Source organism: Leptinotarsa decemlineata, unplaced genomic scaffold, assembly GCF_025532065.1.
Source record: "Leptinotarsa decemlineata unplaced genomic scaffold, Ldec_3_MD MMD2_P_RNA_scaffold_7, whole genome shotgun sequence".
In the NCBI taxonomy this organism is placed as follows: Eukaryota; Metazoa; Arthropoda; class Insecta; order Coleoptera; family Chrysomelidae; genus Leptinotarsa; species Leptinotarsa decemlineata.
The window spans coordinates 5,303,249-5,328,286 of NW_027412534.1; the positions used below are offsets into that span (position 1 = coordinate 5,303,249).

The 25,038-nt window shown below is 34.6% G+C and overlaps 1 protein-coding gene across 4 annotated transcripts in view; it reads left to right on the forward strand.

Moving 5' to 3' along the window:
- Window positions 1-25,038, forward strand: part of LOC111512592 (uncharacterized) — a 212,935-nt gene that overhangs the window by 161,585 nt on the left and 26,312 nt on the right. For all 4 annotated transcript variants that reach the window (XM_074170258.1, XM_074170256.1, XM_074170255.1 and 1 more), the window contains one exon: window positions 19,696-19,776. In XM_074170258.1, coding sequence (XP_074026359.1) covers window positions 19,696-19,776 — 81 coding nt within the window. The remainder of the gene's footprint in view (window positions 1-19,695; window positions 19,777-25,038) is intronic.

Below are 25,038 nucleotides of genomic sequence, written 5' to 3' on the forward strand. Positions count from 1 at the left end.
TATACGACAAATTTCGACTTGATTAAGACAAGGACTGTAAACAACATCGCAATAATTAAAATGAGAAAGAACCAAGGTGTTACATAACATTTTTTTGAGGTCTTTTGATAAAAAGTGTCTTTTAGGAAAAATCAGCTTTAGGGAAGCGTATGCGATTCTCAATTTATCAGTAACGTGTTCTTTGAAGCGAAGTGTTGTATCAACTGTAAGTCCCAAATTTTTACAAGAAGTTTTAATAGGTATTTTTTTGCCTCCAATTTTGAATATAACGTTATCAGACAAAAATCTGAAGCATTATCTTTTCCAAAAAGTAGAGCCATCGACTTGTTAGGATTGATTTTCAGTCCATGATCAACAGATATCTTGTGCAAGGAAATCAAATCGTGATTGATAGACTCCGTGGCAGCTACCAAATTCGAGTATCTAAAAGCGAAGTAGATCTGCGTATCTCGGTTAATCTTTTTAATTTCTTTCAGGGATTTCAAATCGATTTATATTATATTAGACAATGGAAGTCCGAACTGATGAAATACACCATGGAACATTGTCAACTTTTATAGCTGTTTTCATCGTCAAAGCAAAGCATTCTGAAAGCGTCTTGGCAGCTAGTGCTTGACGATGAATAACGCAGTGCGTCATAATTGCAAAAGAATTTTTGGTTTTGAATAATGCTGCAAAACCAGAGCGAGAACCAAGCATAGCAGGAGCACCGTCCGTACAAAACCCCGCAAGCCGTTCCTACATAAATCCATGTTTCTCCATATATTGACTTATTGCATCCATAACTTCTGCATCTTGCGATGCCGTTTCAAGATCTTGAGAGAATAGTAACTCTCTTCAAGCATTTTAGCGGCGGGTCGCATTGTATCGTGTCGAATTATCTAACATATTTATTAGGATGGCTCCGTGGACCGCTTGGGATGCTTCCAGGGACCACCAGTGGTCCGCGGACCACCGGTTAAGAACCACTGGTCTAGAACATCGAAGAAAAGTTAGAGATTTGTCTCTCTTCTATAGATACCTTTACATGAAGTGTTCAAGTGACTTGACACATTTGATTTCACCAAGAGCGGTATATATTAGATATACGCGACGGATTATGGCTGCTCATAGTTTTCAGGCTTAACTTAGTACACATCGAACTTCACTGTATAAGAGCTCCTTCATTTGGAAAACGACGTTGATGTGGAATAAACTCACTGAGAGCGTTTTTCCAAATGGAATCAATCTCCAGCAATTCAAATATACTATTTTCGCACAGGTACCGCTCTTAGAGCGCCTTAAGGATTCTCTTGTAGTGCTGTTGTTTTGTCTTTAAAAAAAACAGAGGAAAATGAAATAGAAAAATATAACAATACACAGCACACATTAAAATTTACACTGATGGATATAAACCATTTATTCAAGTGTGCTTTGTTCAATATCAGCACTATTTCTTTTTTCAACGAAATTTGTGGAATACAATCTAATAATAATAATAATAATAATAGTAATAATAAATTCATTGCCCGTCAAAATACAAGATAATAACTTTGCATTCACGTTTGCTCTTCCACCAATGCCAAAAATGTATAAAAGTAAATAAATGAGGGCTTGAAGAGAAGAAAAGAAGAAAGAAAAAGTAAGAAAAGAGAAGGTAATATAAAGATATAGATATATGAATAGCTAAAACCTTCTTCAGGATTCTCGCCGCGGACATGGTTATTCTGAATGTTGAACAGATGCTGTTTAAACCTACTTTAAAAACGGTTTCTGACATGTTAAAGCAATTGTTTTCCCATCTATGGAGATAATTCATTGTGGAGGAGATATTATAGGAAAAAGATCGTTTGAATATTTCCTTTTCATGTACAGGAATGTTTAGCACTGTCTTTCTACGCAAATTCAGGTTATGGATATCTGTTCTATAAGACAAATGTTCATATAAGTAGGGATGATTCCTATATTTGAATATTTTAAAAAATATGCATGTTGCATGAAAACGTCTACGATCGAACATATTCAACCACTTCAAATCTGCTAATTTGTGTGGAATTCTGGACCTTCTTTCGATACCAAATATTAACCTGATACAAGAGTTTTGAACTTTTTGTATGCGACACCTGTCGTTCTTGTCTAAACATGAATGATAAACAGCGTCACAGTGGTTGAAATGAGATAAAACTAATGGGATAACTGTTACTGCACTGTCAGTATCGACTGTGTCGATACAGTCTTCAGACTTGTTTTGATTTTTGTTAGAGTATTGGTACGTGAAATATTTCTTCCTCGCTTTTGGGGTTTTGTTCACAAGTTGGAGCTGTTACTAGTTAACGACTCTGAACGAGGTGACTACAACTCTGTCACCGAGTTGGAACCCGTTCAGCAAAAAGCTCAGATAAAAGCCGCAGAGATCACCTTACTTCTGCGGAGACACAGGGATAAGCCAATACATGGGGTCTTCTTCAATAATATTGAAGACCTTGGCTTATCAAAGCGCCTGACGTTCGCTTTTCTCAGGTCGAGTGGGCTGAAGTCGGAAACTGAGGGGTTCATCATGGCTTGCCAGGATGGTGTCTTCAACACCTCAGTCTACCGCAGTCGCGTGATGGGTATAGAGGTTCCTGACACAAGGTGCAGGGCCTGCCGCGAGGCGCCCGAGACCCTAATGCACTTGCTATCAGCATGTCCAGCATATGCGGTCTCGGCCTATATCCATCGACATAACGCGGCCCTAAGAGTGCTATATTACCATCTACGGCACTCTTACGGTATTGATGAGACACTGGTGTTGCCCTACGCTCCGGGGGATATTGAATCCGTTGTGGGGAACGAGAAGTGCCGAATTTATTGGAACTATTCGTTCCCCACCCTCAGGCTCATACAAGCTAATAAGCCTGATGTAGTCCTTCTTGACCACCAGACCAAAACGATATTTGTTGTGGAGTTTTCAGCTCCTGGCGAGACGAATATCGTCAGAAAAGAGGAGGAAAAACGAATGAAATATCGAGATTTTCTCTTCGAACTCCGCAGGCTCTATCCAGATCACTCTGTCAAGATGGTCGTTCTGATTATTGGAGTCCTTGGTGGAATGATGTCTTCACTACTCTCGAATCTCAAAATCATACCGGCTTGCCGCACTAAGGCAGAAATCTTAGCCGCACAGATGCAGAAGTCTGTCATTCTTGGCTCACTGCGTTTGCTCAGGGCACATGATTCTCGGACCCAATGATCACTTACCCCACGGTGTGGGGAGAGGTCATTGGTTGATTATGCTGGCGCGCCCTCCCGAATGTATCGGGGCTTCGGGGAATAGGGCCTGACCAGCGCACACTACGGTGAAAAAAAAATAATAATAATAATAATAACAGGTCTTTATTCATCGTAATAAAAATAAACAGTACAAAGATATGATGAAACATAATATGATGAATGGGCGAGGTTCAGCTATTATAGCTGCTTTCAAACCTAACCTTTCAAACTATAAAAGAATGCATGGTATCGTAAATAAATAATAAATTATAATGAAATAAAATGACTATAAAATAACACAAAATGATAAAATCGCGATATGGTAAAACAACATCTGGGAAATCGAAACCTATTTGATAAGCATGAGGACAGTATTGTGGTAACTTATTGACTCGTTGACAAGTTCTTGAGAGGTAACTGTTTGAAGTCTACAGGTATGGTGTTATACAATTTAGCTGCCATGTATGAGAAACTACGTGTAAAAATAGCCGAATTATGATTGGATATAAACAAGAGGTGTTGATTGCGACTGTTATTGTTGAAAGATAGTGAAATGAGTTTATCACGCAGATAGGGTGGAGTTCTGGTTTGCAATATTTTATGAGTGAACGTGAGAAGGTGCAGTTCTCTCAGGGCATTAAGTTTCAGCCAACCTGAATTCTCAAAGGATGAGCTTCTGTGATTGTATTTACGGATTCCATACGAAAATCGAATACAACTATTTTGTATTTTCTGAAGACGCCGATCATCAGTTTGTAGTAAAGCTGGTCCGTAAATGCTATCACAGTAGGCCAGTCTTGAGAGTATCAGTGACTCACAGAGGCTGAGTTTCAAGTTTTTAGACATTACAAGTCTGTTAGGATATAACTGCCTCAAAATATTGAAAGAAGACTTGCATACGTAATTAACATGTTTTGTGAATCTAAGTTCGGTGTCAAGCCATAAACCTAAATTTTTACTTGCCTCTACAAAAGGGATAGCGTGATTATCGATGTGAATAGATAGAGATTCACGCAAGCATAATTTGCGATTTATTTGGATTGAGTTTTAAATTGTGTGCACAGGATATATCAAATAGCGATTTACTTCTCTCTCCAAGTAGAAGAAATATCATGAATCTGTACTTTTTGTAATCTATTATCTAGATAAGATGATATCAACATCACGAATGCATCACTGAACCCAAAAAAATGTAACATAGCACAAAGTATTTTATGATTGATGGTGTCAAATGCTTTTGAATAATCCAACAGAATCAAAATGGTGGCTTCATTTTTATCTATAGCTTATTAATTATGTCATCTACGATCTCTAATAATGCTGTTGCACAACTATAACCTTTTCTAAAACCTAACTGTTTATGTGGCAAAATATTGTAACGATTAATGAAATGGCGCATTTGATTTTCCATTACTTTCTCTATAATTTTGGAACATGTCGGGAGAATACTTATTGACCTTAAATCATTGAAATTTTGTAGTTGATTATTTTTTGTTAGGGGTATACTTTTTGCACATTTCCATGCATCAGGAAAATAACTCTGACTTATGCATTCGTTTATTATGTTAGTTAGTACCGTTATAATGAAAGGACAACAGATTTTTATAATACTTATATTGATTTCATCTACTCCATATGCTTCTGATTTTATGCTATTTATGATGCTGAATATTTCATCTTCAGTAGTTGGTGAAAACATGAATTGATCACATATACCTTCTTTTCTATTCGTGTCATAAAAGCGCAGTAATTCTTTATCCGGTGGGATATCTCTTTGAGACATAGTTGAAATAAAATCGCTAATAGCTTATACATTTTTCAAGTTTCCAGGAAGTTTTTTATTTTTACTTTTCGCAACCTTTAATTTCTTAAGTTCCTGCCATCTACCCTTACTATCAGTATTACGTAGTTTGTAGTTGAAGTATGTAGTTTAAGTATCGTTTCTAATTAGGTGATTGACAACAAAGTTATCTTTACAATTCATTCACTCACAACACAGCCAATTGACGTTGACCAACTAGGTGATTTGTTAGTATTTTACTAAGCACATTTCAAAAATATGTAATTTTTAAACGTACAAATTCATTGAGTATTGGATTACGTTTTATGGGCAATGCATTTCATTCGAAAAGTCGCTATAGAAAAAATATTTCACGCATTATTTGGAGAAACGTACGACATAAATGTTTATTTTCAATTATTTATTCATTGCATTATTTGTATCGACAAAATATCCAGTTAAATCTTCCTGCTGAAAATGATCACTTGGTGATTGAAACACGTGTCGAGGTGTTAAAAATAACGATTTGATGTTGGGAAAAAAACTCCAATAATATTCAAATTATCCAGACTTTAATATGACACGAATAAAATCAATTTGTTATACCGGAATCATCCCTTTCATACGAAATTCTATTCCTAAATAACTTAATTTTTTTGTGAAATTTTCTCTTGCAATTTTCAGTTTCATATCGGTTATTAATTGAGTCTATCAATCTGCTTCCAAATTGTTGAATGGTCTGCTCTCAGTAACTTTCTGGGAACATCATTACATACATCTATAAATCATTTGTTTCATGACGTTTTGACATGGATTTGAAAGTTTCCATATTTCATGTGGACATAAAAGACAACGACATCTTATTCCACGCATTATACCTCACACCAAAAAAAAGTAAAACAAGAAACTACAGTTAAACAAATATTGCTTCCTTACAATATGTCTGAATAATGGCAAAAATTCAGTTTGTATCTGGTATAAAACTTTTACTTTGTCAGTTATGCCAATTGAAAAAATATAATAGCTCATTTTGAAACCAGTGTCACTGAATTTGAGTAGAACATAGAAACTGCAAACAGTGCATCACAAGTTTGAACTTTTAGCACAAAGACAACATTAGTTGCTTACAATAATAATTTTAGCTTTGATCTGGATATATCAATTGAATAATGATTGTCGAATATGAAACCGTTTTACAAATTCTAACAAAGCTTAGAGTTTCAGTTGTACAGTTTCCCTATATGATGTAGTAAATGGATGCTTATCATCTCAACGGAGTGAAAAGTCTAATGATCTTCGAATGGTGTGAATTGTGAATGATTACAATGGACTTTTTCATGTAATATTTCCAGTATTATGTTACCGACTTGGTGATGAAATATTTTGTTAAGTTTAATTACTTATTCCAATTGTTTATGAAATTAATGTTTGTATTTCAAACAATGCACTTGAAAACTCGGTACAAATAACGTGTAATGTGTTACAGCCAACTCAATAGCAATCAACAATGAGAAACTGTGTGAATAGTAATACATGGCTAGCTACAAAAAATATTTTTCTCTAAGACATGGAACTTGTAAAGATAATATGAAGTTGGTGGTGGTCTGAAATTCTAATCACTCTATTTTCCCTAGAATCTAATATTTCCAAAACGGGTTTGGTTTTTCTTTACTCTCCAACCCGAAATCACTCAACGCTAGTTAACTTAGTAACTCAAATTCAGTGACACTGGTTTCAAAATGAGCTATTATATTTTTTCAATTGGCATAACTGACAAAGTAAAAGTTTTATACCAGATACAAACTGAATTTTTACCATTATTCAGACATATTGTAAGAAAGCAATATTTGCTCAACTGTAGTTTCTTGTTTTACTTTTTTTTGGTGTGAGGTATAATGCGTGGAATAAGATGTCGTTGTCTTTCATGTCCAAATGAAATATGGAAACTTTCAAATGTTCCCAGAAAGTTACTGAGAGCAGACCATTCAACAATATGGAAGCAGATTGATAGACTCAATTAATAACCAATATGAATCTGAAAATTGCAAGAGGAAATTTCACAAAAAAATTAAGTTATTCAGGAATAGAATTTCGTATGAAAGGGATGATTCCGGTATAACAAATTGATTTTATTCGTGTCATATCCAAGTCTGGATAATTTGAATATTATTGGAGTTTTTTTCCCAACATCAAATCGTTATTTTCAACACCTCGACACGTGTTTCAATCACCAAGTGATCATCTTCAGCAGGAAGATTTAACTGGATATTTTGTCGATACAAATAATACAATGAATAAATAATTGAAAATAAACATTTATGTCGTACGTTTCTCCAAATAATGCGTGAAATATTTTTTCTATAGCAACTTTTCGAATGAAATGCATTGCCCATAGAACGTAATCCAATACTCAATAAATTTGTACGTTTGAAAATTACATATTTTTGAAATGTGCTTAGAAATCACCTAGTTGGTCAACGTCAATTATTGGCTGTGTTGTGAGTGAATAAATTGTAAGGATAACTTTATTGTCAATCACCTAATTAGAAACGATACTTGAACTACATACTTAAACTACGAACTACGTAATACTGATGTAAGGGTAGATGGCAGAAACTTAAGAAATCAAAAGTTGCGAAAAGTAAAAATAAAGAACTCCCTGAAAACTTGAAAAATGTAGAAGCTATTAGCGATTTTATTTGACCTATGTCTCAAAGAGATATCCCACCGGATGAAGAATTACTGCGCTTTTATGACACGAACAGAAAAGAAGGTATATGTGATCAATTAATTTTTTCACCAACTACTGAAGATGAAATATTCAGCATCATAAATAGCATAAAATCAGAAGCATATGGGGTTGATGAAATCAATATAAGTATTATAAAAATCTGTTGTCCTTTCATTATAACGGTAATAACTCACATAATAAACGAATGCATAAGTCAGAGTTATTTTCCTGATGCATGGAAATGTGGAAAAATAATACCCCTACCAAAAAATATATAATATAGATAGATAGATAATATATATATATATAGAAAGGTTAATGCAGTTAAGCTGCTGAAAAATAATTCCATGAAAATTAAAAAATAAATAGATTAGTACTTTTTGATCATTCCCATATTGATTTCAATTTAAGAGCCACCGGTATACAGCTGTTTCAGCCTATTGGGCATCGTCAGTACCGTGCAGTCGGTCCTCGATTGAAGACAAAATGAGAAAAACCAAGAAAGTACTTGATAAAAATAGCAACATAAGTTGAACCACCTTATGTTTCGCTTCCGTTCACGCAGCTATTTTTATCAAGTACTTTTCTGGTTTTTCACATTTTGTCTTCAATCGAGACTTTTGGTACTGACGATGCCCAAAAGGCTGAAACAGCTGTCTATCGGTGGCTCTTAAATTGAAATCAGTATGGGAATGATCAGATCGTTTCAAAAACACTAACTTTCTTCGAAAGCTTCCGATAATTCCTCTTCCATATTCTCCGTTTCACTATCACTGTCGTCATTTAAATCAATAATGAATTTATTAACACCATTGATAAGGAAGTGTCCAATCTCCATATAGTCTTTTTTCAACTAAAATTACTTTTTAAATTATTTTCTGAGAGTCTTCTTAGGTAATATTAGATACTTCTTCTTTAACTAGCTCTATCACCTTCTTATCAAATTTTGGAAAAACATTTTTACACCTGATGCTTTGATTCAATTTTTCCCAAATCAACTCAATGGGATTGAAAACACAAAAATAGGGGGGAAGTCTCAATATGGGGTGTCCATACTTTTCACCAATACTCTCAAGGGCCTACACTTTTTCAAATGTTTTTGTCTGTAAAACTTCAAGCAGTTGGTTTTTGGTATAGTTATCTTCAGAATACAAATTGTTCTTTATCCAATTCTGAAGAGTTTTGTCACACCAGCTCACGTTATGGCAGGAAGTATTCAATTTCTTCCTTATGATTTCAATTGTAAGAATCTCATTGCATTTTGTAACAGTCGTATATTGTTTTTTAAATGATTTCATAAAATGAACATCTAGAGGTTTTAGTAATCCCGCATCAAATCACGTATTGCGTTCATAAGGTTTGTTTTTGACTATTTTACGTACAATTGAGAAAGGAATTTCGGTCAAATCCGATGTTGCTTGTAATAGCAAACCAAACTGAATATGTAGATTCTTATATACATTGAAACATACTCTCTGTGTTTCAATATTCAAATGCATCCGAATCTTACTCACTGGTATCTCTTTTTCGCATTGTTCACCAGCGCTATTGGAATCACGAATCACTACACAGGAAAAAGTCTGCGTTGTTATCACACTCGTTAATACTATTAGTACTTGTCAAAGCATGCCACATTTCAAACAAATAACAAAAATTTTGAGTAATTATAACTTCACCAATATCGAATTTCAATACTCAAATCGCGATCAGTTCCGGAACTGAACATTGACAACACGACGGCTCGCATTCTATTGGTCACCGTAATATGACTTCAAATTTAATTTTATGACTCTTCAGCCAATCACAAAACTCGGTTAGTAAAAATTATCCAATACGAACCGTCAATTCTTCAGTCCACGTGGACTAATTCCCAGCGACATTAGTTCTTTGTGTTGGTTTTTTTGACCTTTGAGTTCGCCAATAGCTTCAAGATTACTATATCGGTTACTTCGACTATACCTAACTTAATTGGTAAATAGTGAAAGCGATAACGGGTTGAATGTCATGTAATACCCTCAAAACTTTATATTGCTTTTTAGTTAGATCAGCACTGGAATATGCCTCAATTGCATGGTTTCCGCACTACAGATGTGATACTGAAAACATTGAAAATGTCGAAATTTGATTTCTAAAGTATTTATCCTTCAAAATGAAGATCTATTCCAACTTTAATCGTCAAAATACTTTAAATAATCTTAACTGAACTTACCACCCGGCGCTTCCATCATTGTATGACACTCATTAACAGGTGAAGTCGACTGCCCTTATCTTTTAGAAATTATTGATTTCAATGTAAAATCTTACGATACAAGAAACCCTTTACTCTTTTCAATAAAAAATCATAGTACCAACTATGGTTACAACACACCGATGTCCAGATACATGAGATGGTTTAATAAGTATAATGTCGATCCCCTTCTAAACTCATTGAGTGAATTGAAAAAATCTCTTAGTGACATGAGGTTAGACTAATATTATTGTTTTCTTATGATATGTATGTTATATAAAAAAAACACATAACATGTATATAATGTATCTTTTTAAAATAGTTGTTCACTGTTATAAATGTAATGTATAATGTTTCTAATGGTGAGTCCATGAAGGAATAATAATAATAATTTGTAAACCAATCACAATATCAGTTCTTGGACAGCAGGTACATTTTTGAATATGAATAAGTTCATTAATATTATGAAAAAACATTCAACAATGGTATGTAATCAACGTCCTGTTGGATTTCCAGAGATCATTGTCCGAAAGGTGGCACGCATCAGTGGAATTGGTCTTCTTCAGTTGGAAACTTTTTTTATTTTCGGATATTCTCATTTTAAAATTTCTATCGTTTCTTTCTGAAGTCTTTGAAAAAATATTAGGTTGTTTCAAAAGGTTTGTTTCAATTAATAATTATTCTACTGTATCGTGATATATACTGATCGATAGAGAATTTTGTATTCTAAACAATTGATATTGTTCATTTTTCTCAGAATATATACAATTTCGTTGAGCAATTTCCCCTACGAGTTCAAATTGAACCACTGTTCGACATTGGTTTTCCTAATTTCGTTCCTGACATTTCATCTTCGAAGATTAGCCCTGATATAGTCGACCTACTTTAATCCAGTTAATCAATTCACTGTTCAATTATATTGTTATTATCAATATAGATACTATATCTATAAGTATATTGTTATTATTAATATAAAAACTATTTGTATAACAACATGGATAGTTAATGAATATTACTGGAGTTTTTTTTCCAACACCAAACCGTTATTTTGACACCTCGGCATCTGATCTTCCTCTTGAAGATGATCACTTCGTGATCGAAACACGTGTCGAGGTGTTAAAATAACGGTTTGTTGTTGGGAAAAAACTCCAGCAATATTCATTACTACACCAAAGGTTCCAAACAGTGCTTCACAAGAACATGGATAGTTAGGTATTCTATATATTTGAATACCAATGAAACATTTATTTGTATTCAGTTTTGATTTCTATTTATTTTAAGCCTTGCCGTACACCAGCAACTTGATTAGGACAGCTTCTCATCATGAAAGTAGAACACGATAAACCGCACACAGGGGATTATTCAGTTGCGGGAACTAATAATTTCCAATAAATTCGATTGTTCTGGTGCCGCAAAGGGCTTGTTTCATGATTTTTTGTTTATAGTCCACCTGATAGAAATTTCGAATTGAAAAACAGAGCACTTTGTTTCATCTCTCTAAGTACCGTAGTTTTCCCGTAATTAATTATCAAAAATCCCGCTTCATGTTTGATTGACCAATAGGAACAATCGAAATAATCAACATTGCCAAATCGTAAAATTCACGGAGCCTATAATCATCAATTCAATTATGGAAGTGTATATAAACCTCTAACGTTTCAATTAATGAAAAAATTTCCACATGGAATAAAATGTACACAAAAAATCATGTTTGGAAATGAGTTCTATATCTAAAATATGTACAGAAAGTCGATGGATCACAAAATATTTACCGAAACTATGATTTTATGCATTATTTAATAATATACAGTTATGATAATCAAAAATATAGCAAACTGGATTACAGAAACATTTCAAATCTTCAATTTATTCTACAATCCTCAATCTGCACAACTGCAATTTATTATAATAAAAATAGATTCCTACATACGTACCTCTTTCTAATATAGCTACTAAATTCAAGCGTTATAGGCTCGCTTGGGTAATCTGTTGAATCTTCCAAATCTTTAGAGGAAGGTTGAATGAGGTCAAGTATAGACAGAATTGATTGTACTCGAACTGATCCAACAAAAGCTTCTGAGGTATTAATACCATTAATTATTCGATGAATTTCAATTAATCTTGTTTCATACCCTCAGTAACAGGATTCCAGATGATACTTCCTGTGGAGAATACTTGAAGATGAAATAATTCAATATTTTCGTTCCCCTTTAATTTATTGTCACTTTTTAAATAATTTCTATAAAGTCTTGGAAGAGTAGAAGGATTGTAGTTCTTTCTTTTCAATACTTTCACCCATTTTTTTTCTCATCATTTTTTCCTTTGCGCTTTCTGTTTTCTTGTGCCTTTCCGTACAATTGAAATCAGCACAAGAATGCACCATATCAATATTCAAATATATCTCTGAAACACTTTTGAAACATACAAAAACTAAACTCAATGAAAAAACGAATTGTTTCTACGCGAGCTGTAAGCTAAGAAAAAGTTGAAATTCAATGTTGCAAAAACAAGCAGAATGGATGCGATATGACATACATTTTCAATGCCGAATAAACCAATAAATTATATATGGGTACCCATTTTCCTGAGAAAATGAACGATCAATTGAAATTTTCTGCAATTGTTCATTCATTTTTTTGAACAATAAAGCCAGAAAACAAATAAATATACAATAATAATAGGATGGCTCGAATCCACGAATTAAGCATAAAAATGGACAGTAATATTTGCCTTGATAACTGATATAGTACAAGTTATATCTAAATATGATTCTAAATAGAATTAAACAAGCTGTATTTTCAAATGGTTTTCGAATAAATCAATTATGCATTCATGCCATCCACCAAAAATTAAAAATTCAACGTTACTGGTATATTAGCCATATTTTCATTCAGTCAGCCAGCGCCCTGTGTAGTGCATGCGACAACGTGCTCTTTCTAATGTCAATGGTTTCCACAAACTTCGTATTTTTGTTAAAATAATTTCAAAATGAATGTTGAGCCTAGTTTTGTTAAAGCTGATTCCCGAAAACTTACCAGGAGTCGATTTTGAAATGATCGATGAATTTTACTTGAAAAATTTACAATACTTTGGTACCGAAATGAAGAATGAAAAATTGAAACGGTAGGTGGTATATTTAGTAGGTCCCTTTTATTTATATGACATTCATTTCAGACTTTGTCTTTCATCGAAGGATGCGAAGTTTTGATTTTATTTTTATTTTATCTCGGCCAAGGAGCAGTATGGTGACTGAAAAGAGAAACAAAAATATGTATAGAGAAATGTAGACATACTCCAGAACATATCAATCCAAAAAAAAACTGAAAAAACATTTTTCGGAATCTTAACTAATGAGACGAAATATGCAGCAAACTAGGCACCGCCGAGATAATTGTAACAGTTGTATTCACATCGAGTTGACAACAATAGCAACAAAAATGGCATCTGTCAAATTGGATCATCAGATCTGTGATTGGATATTAAAAACCAATACACTTGGCAACTCCGCTCTAGACACGATCAATTTTATTGGTCAACAGACACGCGGCCAATTTGAATTTTTTCTTTTGGAATTATTCTTTTTTCTGCAAATATAAAGTCTCTCAGTGTTCTCAAACTTTTCGAATTCACGGCTCCCTTATGTTTTTCAAAGGTTATCGAGGCGCCCCAAACGTAAATTAATAAAAGTAGGTAGGTGGCTCTCCGAACGGATTGCATTTTGCAATTACCGATATTATCATATTATCAGAGGATTTTATTAATAGGTACCGACGTATTACCTTTACTCTCAGTTATCTATGTTGTAAAACGTTGTTCCTTGAGACTCACCCGTGGCCCACGGGGCCCCGGTAAAGGTTCCACGGCGCCCCAGGGCGCCGTGGGCAGTATGAATTGGATCGGTCAATACATCTTTGAAAATTTAAATTATGTTCAAGAACAGTATTTCATTTACATGTTCTAAAAGAGGAAAAACTTCAAATAAAATCAAACCTTTCAGCCGCATTACCCCTTCAATAAAATAATATATTTTTTTTAAATTTTTATCAAAATCAGGGTACATATTGTATGCTTGTTCATCTACATAGGTTAATCTTGCGACAATTTTATATCCACATCGTAAGGGGTGCAAAAAAACCTAGCCCACCATCTTCGGAAGTCCACCTTGTTGCATTTAAAGTGAAGTTATATAATTTTTCATTTTCTTCTCGGCAAAACCTTTCATACGAGGGAGTACATGAAATATAACTTGTGCGCCATAACGTTCTGATACTACGGATTTAGAGTGATGTCATGTTATAATAATGATAATAATAATCAACGTCTGTATTATTTCCACTTATTTGACACATATATTGGACACACAATATTTTGATCTGAATATAATTCAATATAAATCATAATGAAAGGCGGAGGGCACTTTTTTTGTAGGGAATAGATATACCTTCAGGTGACTTTTGGAATGTGAAATACTTTTGTGTTTTATTTTCTGGGGAATTTTATATATATATATATATATATATATATATATATATATATTTGATTTTTCAAAGGAACACCCCGTATATAATATCATATTATGATTCATTATCACTTCGTCAACAAATTCATATACTATTTCCTTATACTTATCTATTACCGTTTAGAAGATATAAATAATTTCGATTTTTTTTTTTGTACCAAATATGAACTTTTATAAATGCTGATAATCTTGAACTCTCTTGCACTAAAACGATCAAATTTAAAATGGAGTGGAGTGATACTATGAGGAGCTTCACTCCGAGTCATATTTTCATTTGCCTTAAAAAATGCAGATACTTTGATCTCATGAAAAAATGAGTGAAACTCAATTTTTTCAAATGAAACACCCTGTATATTTCAACAGTTTTGAGCTCTACATCCAATTTCAGATTAACTTTGTTCAGATAATATTATTTCTATTTTGAACCGTTTTCGAGATAAACTGTTTCGAACGGAAATTGACACGGTTTCCTTGTTCATCACTCATTTTTGTAAAACATATTTCGTTTGATGTTTCTCAATTAATACAATGAAAAGATAATTATTAAAATACTACTCAACCATCGAATGAAACTTCTTTTCAAACAATAGTTTTATTAACGCTGAAACACGAACTGAAAATAATAAACCCATAAATTAATGAGGTAATTTAATCGTCAGTGTATTTCAGAATATGTTCAAACACATCTCCACCTCTAATTAAACAAACATGTAATCTCTTCAAAAGATTGTCATGTGTACCGCTTCTGATCAAGTCTGGAGTCAAATTATTGAAAGCAGTTGTAACTCTCGATTTCATATCTTCCATTGTTGTTATTGGAGTAGAGTAAACCATATTTTCAATAAAACCCCACACGAAATAATCTAATGGATTGCCATCTGGTGTTCTAGGAGGCCAACGAAAAGGTCTGTTATTACCAATCCATCTGTCTTCGAAGATTTCGGTTAAAGCTTCGCTGACTGAATGAGAATTATGGGGTGGAGCATCATCCATTTGGTACCATACACGTTCTCTTCCTGGTCTATTATTTAAAATCATTTGAATTCCATTCCTCAGTAAATCTTCATATTTTGATGCATTTAAATTATCATCATAAAACTCGATATAAAAAATTGACTCATTCTTTATGGCACAAAATACATTGAATTGCCATCTTTCTTGAAAACCCCTTTGGCGGACAACATGGGGATTTTCTGGCGCCCAATAATGACTGTTGTGTCTATTAAATCTCCAATTTCATTTTTCAAGGTCTTTGATTATTAATAACAAAGTGGAAAATCAAAATTTTTCAATTTTTCCAACGGGTATCTTTTTTGAAGGCTTTCAAAAAAACCTCCAAGAAGTTAAAAAAAATTCAGGTTTTCAGTTTGAAAATTATCAGTGTTTATATGCAAATTTAAAACTTGTGAAAATTAGTTAATTAACTAAAGTATATCTACTAAAATAATCACGGGAAACTTTTTTTCAATGGATTTTCGTTTATTCAAGTGTCTAGAAGGTTTGTGATTTTTTTTTATAATGATATTTAATGGGTTAAAATAATGTTATATTGTTCAAAGGTCCGTATCGGTCAGCATGTATACCTCCCTAATTAATTTTACAATTTTGTCTAATCTATTATTTTACAATATCTGTTTGCATGTTATAGCTGTATATAAAACAATTTTCAGCTATATAAAAAAACTTAATTTCACAATATTGCCTAGGTATCTAAATTTATTTTTGCAACGTGTCCAATCAGTAAACCCAACACTATTATTTTAACAAGCTTCATAGTATGCTATTTGGTATTGGTCCGTTGTCGTTATTCATAATATTATTATGTTTACTTATTTCCACACTCTCATAGGCATCTAGTTGCCTGTTGTTGTTAACTTGTCTAACTAATCTTAATGAACTGAAGTCTATGGAATGGTTTTGTTGCAAAATATGATGGACGACTGCTGATTTTTCAGGTCTTCCATATTTTAAGTGTGCTATGTGTTCCTTATATCTTACATTGATAGATCTTTCTATATGTCCATAATATTTTTCATCGCAGTCCTTACATTCAATTTCGTAAATTCCAGACTTTTTCGAATTCTCGACTTTGTCTTTTGAACTTCCCAAAAGGCTCTGTAGTGTATGACTTGTTTTAAAAACCACCTTCATACCTAGTTCCTTGAAAATCTTTCCAAAGTTCTTCGTATATTGGTGATATGGAACTGAGATGTATTTATCTTGGTTTTTGTCCTTTCTGAAAGTCGAGATTTCGTTCATTCTTAACTTAAACTTCTTCTTCCTTATTATGTAATCTACAATACCCCTCGAGAAACCGTTAGGCTGCTATTTCCTGTATTGTACGTCATCATGTGTACATATCATGTGTTAGAGGAAAAGTCAAAAGACGATGCACTAAAAAATTCAACCCAGCACGTTTGTATTGTCCACACTGATGTGAACTGTCAGGAATATACTTATACGTGTTTGTTCCTTTTCGAAATATATCGTATTCTAACCCTTCATATTGGCTTATCATTACCAAAACGTCAAGAAATGGTAGTTGTCCCTTATTTTCTAACTTATACGTGAATTTTATTGATGGACATCTATTATTCAAAAAGGAGACAAAGTTCTCAATATTCGATTTTTTGGTATCGAATATCGCGAAAATATCATCCACAAACCCTAGCCAAATTCTAGGAAAATACTTCAACTTTTCTTTGGTTTCCATTTCGAATCTGCTCATGAACAGGTCTGCCAGGTAGGGGGACAAGGAGTTTCCAATAGCCGTTCCTTCCTGTTATTCATAACAGGAACCTTCTACCTGAAACCGGATTTTGTTTCATACACAAATTATTAAGAGAAACGAATTCAACGATTTCGTTATTATTGAAATTATTTCTCTCTAGTAATTGTCTGAGGTATTGCAAGGTCTGTGGAATTGGGACGCTAGGAAATAAGAAACTAACATCAAAAGAAACCAAAATCTCACCTTCTTACAGAACCATGTTTTTTGTATGTTGTATGAACTCTAAAGAATTTTTCATACTAAAACCTGGTTCCGCAATAGACAAGGTTTCAAATTCCTTAGTGAGCCACTTTGCTATTTGGTAGGTAGGAGCTCCAATAGCTGACACGATGGGGCGCATTAATTTTCCCGGTTTGTGGATTTTTGGGAGGCAATATAGTTTCACATTACTAACGGACCGTATGCGAAATTGTCCAGGAATCCGTTACCAAAGATGACTGCCGAAATAGTTTTAGCACACTTAAAATATGGAAGACCTGAAAAATAAGCAGTGGCCCATCATATTTTGCAACAAAACCATTCCATAAACTTCAGCTCATTAAGATTAGTTAGACAAGTTAACAACAACAGGCAACCAGATGCCTATGAGAGTGTAGAAATAAGTAAACATAATAATATTATGAATAACGATAACGGACCAATACCAAATAGCATACTATATAGCTTGTTAAAATAATGTTGGGTCTACTGATTACTACATAAGGACACATTGCGAAAATAAATTTAGATGGGCAATATTGTGAAATTAAGTTTTTTTGTATAGCTGAAAATTGTTTTATATACATGTATAAAATTTAAACAGATATAGTAAAATAATAGATGAGGAAAATTGTAAAATTAATGTAGGGTGGTATACCTGTATGGGTGGTACACCTGTATGGTTTACCTGTATGGTATATCTATATAGTACAACTTGTTGATCGAAACACGTGTCGAGGTGTTAAAAATAACGATTTGGTGTTGGGAAGAAACTCTTGTAATATAATATTAGATTTACTGAAATTTGAGTGATCTGAAACAGATTTAACGAAACCATCAATGTCTGCATCAATGAGAATGGAGGCAGTTTCTTTGTCTTCCAGAGGAAAGCTATAATACATTTGGGTGTCATCAGCATAAAGATGAGCCGAGCATTTTTCAAAAGTGTTTATGAGACCTTGGGGTACACCAGCAAGAAGATCTTTATATTGAGATTCGTTATTATGTATACATACTTTTTGTTTTAACGCTGTCAAGTAGCAGTCGATAATGTATTGTATCGAATGCACGGCTGAAGTTCAGAAAAGTTAATAATCGTACAGTCATAATCCTTAATCAGTAGCTCTGAAAATACGATCAGCGACATGCAAGATGGCGGTTGTGCAAGTATAGATATTTCGAAATTCAGATTGAACTGTAGGAAGTAATGGAAATTTTTCCAGATAACTTCGAAGCTGTACTTCAATAGCCCTCTTCAATACTTTGTTGGTAAATGTTGGTAAAATGCGTTTTGCTCGCAAGTCCTTATATTCAGTAGGGCTAGATTTCTTAGGTGAAACTTTCTGTCAGATAGTAATTGATCTTACGTATGCGTTTCAAACAAACCCTTTCAGTCGGTATTCATATTATCAGAGTGCATAAAATATAACTAGTCGGTTACCTTGGGCGTTCCGTCATATTAGATTCGAAGTGACGCCATGTTATCATTCGTATTCTTTCCAGCAAACCCTTCCATTTGATATCTATGCCATAAAGGTGCGTAAAAAATAGTTCAACATCTTGGGCGGCCAGTCATTTTAGATTGAGATTACCGTCATTTAATTTTTGGTATTATTTTCAGCAAACCCTTCTGTTTGGTGTGCATAAAAAAAGTTCACCACTTTGGGCAATTTGCCATATTGTATTTAGAGTAACTTGACTTATCCAATCATTTATAGCATATTGGCTCTCATAGTAATTTCTTCGATTATAGAAATGTTCATTCTCGAACGATTCATTTGCATTACTTCGTTGAATGTTTGATTCTAAACTTATCACTTTTCTGTATACATTTTGTATACAGATACGTGTGATAATTCTTAGCTATTGTAGTATTATAAATAATGAAGACGCTTGTGGATTTTTTTCTTTTAGGAATCTGATTATGAAAAATTGCTTGTACGAGTATTCAGATAGGTATTAAAAGCTCAGTACTTCAATAGACCATAATAGCTATAAAAGTTATTTATGTGAACAATTGCGAAACGAATATAGTGACTTCTCGTAGAGTAGCGTGAGTTACATAAAATTAAATTTCCGATCTTGTTTCATACAAAATAACGTAGTAGAAAATGTTATGAAAATGAAATTTTTTGGCATTGATTACAAAAAGTGAAATATTTTGACATCAATATTTTGTCGAATACCCTTTATCAATATATACCTATTTACGTTCCAGGTCCTATGAAAAGACTGACTCGCATGGTGAGGGAGGTTTATCCAGCAATTGAACCCGAAAATGATGGAAATCAAGCTCAAGGTGAGTGGTATCCAAAAGATTGAGCATCAGGAAATGAACATGAATTCAATAATACAAAGAACTTCCACATTCATCTACAATATTTCAAATGTCAATTTTTTAACAGTTACCTATTTTTCCATATGAACACTCAATTTTTCAGCGAATTTCCCACAGTATAATCTTCCCCATTTGGTACAGTTAGGCAAATCTATAGCTATGCCTCTGATTCAAATGTAAGATACACATTTTTTTTCGAGGACAGAACACAAATACTACATGTTAGGTATCACTAATACATTAAAATACTTCACTCTGACCAACTAATATATTCCCCAAATAATGTTTCGCCACAACAAACGTATCCTACTCGAGTCTACTCAACAGTGAATATCTCTCTTTAACAGCTGCTTTCATGAATCATCCACATTACACATAACCGGACTATCGATATACAGTGCGGTTGCTCCTAATATATATATATATATATATATATATATATATATATATATATATATATATACAGTGCGGTTGCTCCTAACACGGCCATCCTAGCTTTTGTTCGCCCTCGAACAATTGGAAATATCTAAACTAGAAAAAAAATGCTTAATATTTGTTGCAAGTAGAACAACATATCAATCAATCCAAGTTTGACGCTTGGATCATCTGCTGAGTCAATATATTCAACAACCGGCCTTTGTACCAGAAGTGGCTTCAATTTATCCAGCTATAGGCCTTGATACCTAAAGCCGTCTACTATAGCCCTTGATACATAAAGTAATATATTCAGCTATAGGCCTTGATACCTAAAGCCGTCTACTATAGGCCTTGATACCTAAGCCTTCAGCTAAAGGGCCTTGATACCTAAAGCCGTCTACTATAGGTCTTGATACCTAAAGTAATCTATTCAGCTATAGGCTTTGATACCTAAAGCCGTCTAATATAGGCCTTCATACCTAAAGTAATCTATTCAGCCATAGGTCTTGATACCTAAAGCCGTCTATGGACACGGAACATGTAACTTGTGTCTTCTACACCAAATACTCCTACATACGGAGCTCCTTTGCTGGTTCTGGTTGCATGTATATCCTGTTTCACCTTGTAACGATCATGAGGAAGAACTTTGACAATTCTCAAAGGACCTTTATATTTTTCCAACAACTTCTTGCTTTGGTTATTATTAGCAGGTAAACTTGAAATTATAACTAAGACCAAGTCTCCGATTTTGAAAGTGTGAGCTGATCTTCTTTTTCTATCGAATACTCCTTTTTGTCTCTCTTTATTCCTTTTCAATTTCTTTTCTGCTTGCTCTCGCAATTCAGTGACGTATAGGGACTCATTGTCATCATCAATGTATCGGTCAGCCTGACTTCTCAAGTTTATACCAAGTATTAATTCAGCAGGAGTTGCGTTCGTTTTTTATGCTTTGTACTATTCATTCCTTATTGAATGGCTCCTACATTAGAATCCCAATTATCGCTAGTTGTCCTCGCTTTCATTGAAGCTAATGCATCCAGAATAGTTCTATTAAGCCCCTCAGCCTGTTCATTTCCTCTGGGCATTCCTACTGCAGTATGGTGTAAGCGAATGCCCCCCTCTTGCCCTACTCTGTTAGATTTATGCTTGGTTCATTTTATCTTAGGTTTCCGTTGTATCTTATCGGTGTTTGATGAGCTAGACGAACTTGTAGAACTCGAAGAACTTGATGAACTCGAACTGCTAGGAGAACGTCTTCTTCGCTTTCCCTTGTTGTTGACGTGAGATACAACCACTGCTGATGTTAGGTATCACTAATACACACATCGGAAAAGTCTAGGGATATTTTTAAAAATGGCAATAATTTTTTTTTAGATCGCTTTAGTGAAAAAAAGTTGACGGGTGATTATTAAACGAATGTAATTTACATCAAAATTTATTAAATGGTCAAAAATACTGAGTGCGCATATAAGCAAAACTAAAAAAAAATATGGCTCTTCTTTGGCACCCCGAAAAAAAATCATAATACAAAAAAATTTGGAATCAGTACAAAGTATGGCCTTCACGCTGGTTTATTACGGCCCTACATCTATCGTGCATCGAGAAAATGAGATTGTCAATGTCTTGTTGAGGTACATTTGCCCATTCAGCGATTAAAAGCTCTCTCAATTGAAACATTGTGTGAATGTTCCCCATATGCGGAGTAATTCTTCGTTGAAGCATGTCCCACACATGTTCGATGAGATTCAGGTCCGGTGATTGTGCTCGCCATGACAATACATCAACTCCTTCGTTGGTGAGCCAGTCAGTCACTAGACGCGCGACATGTGGTCGAGCATTATCGTGCATTAGGTGGAAGTTTTCACCAACAGCACCAGCAAACGGATGGACGATAAGTAGAAGAATGGTATCGAGGTACTGTCGAGCTGTGAGGGAGCGATTTGGAAAAACGAGATCGGTTCTGCCGCCGATCATGATTCCGCCCCATAGCATTACTGTACCACCTCTGTATGTGTGGACTTCCTGGACGTGTCTCAAACGTTCATTATTTCCAGGTCGTCTCCACAGTCTTACTCGACGAGAATCTGGATGAAATCCAAATCTGGATTCGTCTGTAAACAAAACTGTGGCCCAATCATTTGCATCCCAGTTTTGATGTTCTTGACACCACTCTAATCTTCTAGTGCGATTGCCTCTCGACAAAGGTGGGCATCTAAGTGGCCTTCTGTTGTGGAGATCTGCTTCATGCAGTCGATTTCTGACAGTATCACGACCAATGGTTACCTGGTGCGTCTGCTGCAACACGTTAACCAACTCAGGTGCTGTGATTGTCTTCTTACGGTTAAGACCAAAAATCGGTCTTGAACTGCAGTTGTAGCGCGTCCTCGCCCTGGATGTTGTTCGGCTGGACTGCCAGTTTCACGGAAACGCCGCCACAATCGACTGATAACACTTTGGGAGACCCCCAAACGAAGAGCTACATCATTTTGTCGCATGCCACAGAAGCCCTACAGCTCTATTCATCTCAGCCAATGATAAGTGATGGCGTTCCATGTTAAAGCACAATATTTCCAGTTTAATTGCTGAGCAAGAACTGCATAGAATGTACAAACTCGACACTTTCAGATTATTCATTTTAGCCGAAATCCTACAGTTTGTAAAAAACCTGATAAAAGATTAGTTACCGTTTTTGCAGGCTTTGTTCAACCCATAGAAATCTACAGGGTGGTCGAGTGCACCAATTTAATCGAAATTAAACGACCTCATGCATTTATTTTTATGATATTTAGTATGTTATAAAAATATCCCTAGACTTCTCCGATGTGTGTACATTGAAATACTTCACTCTGAACAACTCATATATTTCCCAAATAATGTTTCGCTACAACAAACGTATCCTACTCGAGTCTACTCAATAGTGAATATCTCCCGCTAACAGCTGCTTTCATGAATCATCCCCATTACACATAACTGGACTATCGATATACAGTGCGGTTGCTCCTAACATACAGAAAAATCTTTAAGGCGCTTCAACAACGGTGCCTGTGCGATAGAAGCGATTCACGTCGGATTTGAATCGCTAAAGATTCATTTGGAAAAACTTTCTCAGGAAGTTTATTCCACACAAACGCAGTTCTCCAAATGAAAGAGTTCTTAAACAGTGGAGTTCGAGGTATACTGAGTTGAACCTCAAAACGATGCGCAGCCAAAGTACGTCGTGTATTTTTATACCTCTCTTGATGGAATCGAATTTTCCAGGCTATCAAGGTTGCACGTGATGTTCGCGTCTCCAATCAGGCGGATGGCTCTTTTATGGATGGAATCCAGCAGCTTCGGAGTATGCTCAGGGGTGGAGCTTCGTACATTTGAACAATACTCAATACTGATCTGAGCTTTCAATAGCATTAAAAGTTGCTGACATTTTTACATTTTTCTGATTCGTAACAGTGTTCCAAGCTTTTGAAAAACATTCTTTGCAATTCCAGTGACATGATGGTGCCAAGACATATTGGTGTCTATTTTAACCCTCAACAAACTTATCGAAGCAGGAAGCGGGATTGTCTGTTATGAGGTTATTATATTCGGTTCGAAGACATTAATCTTTTTGGAGAAAACCGATGCCTGGGTTTTCGTGGAATTGAATTAAACCTGCTTAAGAGAGTAACCCCAATCCGAATTCACTTCTAGATTCTCATCAAAATATGCAACTTTCTGCTGAGGGTGGAGATGTGCGTGCGCAGCCGATATCCTGGAATTGAATGGAATGACGAGACAAGTCTTTAGCAAAGCAATATATTGGATTCTTGTTTTTTTTCAATAACTTGTTGATATACAATAAAAGAGGGTTGGAGACAATATGGCTTCTTGTGGAACACCAGCGTTGATGGCAAAAGTACTCGGGAGATATCCATCAAGGGCCACTTGCAGGAAACGTTCTTTCAGGAAGCTGGATAGTCTTACACAAAAATGATCCTACAAGCAATAGCATTGAAGTTTGGCCAGCAACAACCCCTCATGCCACACACCGTCAAGCGCAACAGCTTTTGACACTCCATGTTTCTCGATTGCGTCATTCCAAATATATTTGACATACCTCTAACACTTTAATAATACTTGTCTACAGTGGTTTTGTTGCCCTAGATATAAGATTGATTTTGGGTGTATTTATACTCACAATTCATGAAATTATCAATGGTTTTGTAAGATTTGCTCTAGTTTTCTTTTAAAGATTTATTTTCATTTTACATTACAAAAATTCGAAAAGAAGAAACAAAATAACAGATATATTTATACTCTCAGTTTTATTTGGAAAACAATATGATACTTTGCTGTAAGACGCATTTCAAACTTCTTTCACAGCTATCAATGAAAAGACGCCACTCAGTAGGTTTGTATTCTTCCAAACCCATGTCCAGAAGCAGCTTCGCAATATTATTACAGTATACCAATCCTTCATTTTCATCAAAAAATTGTATTAGCTCACTTTCTCGCGTTCTGTACGTGGTAATTGTAACTGTCGGTGCCAATAAATTTTTTCTTTCAATCTTGAAGCTAACAATTCTGATCCTTGTTTTGATAAATTTTGATCACGTATTAAATCACTGAGTTCATTTTGAAAAAACAACTTTGGCGTAGATATTTCACCCTCCCATTCACTTCCTCTGGTAGACTGATTCGATTTCTGTGAATTTGGCAGCAAGCGAATTACTTTTGAAACATAAATTGGCCAAGGGAGATTTTCACTGTGTAAAACAGGACTTTTTGTAGACTGTAAGTCTGGATATCTCCACGTTTGATTTCGATTAA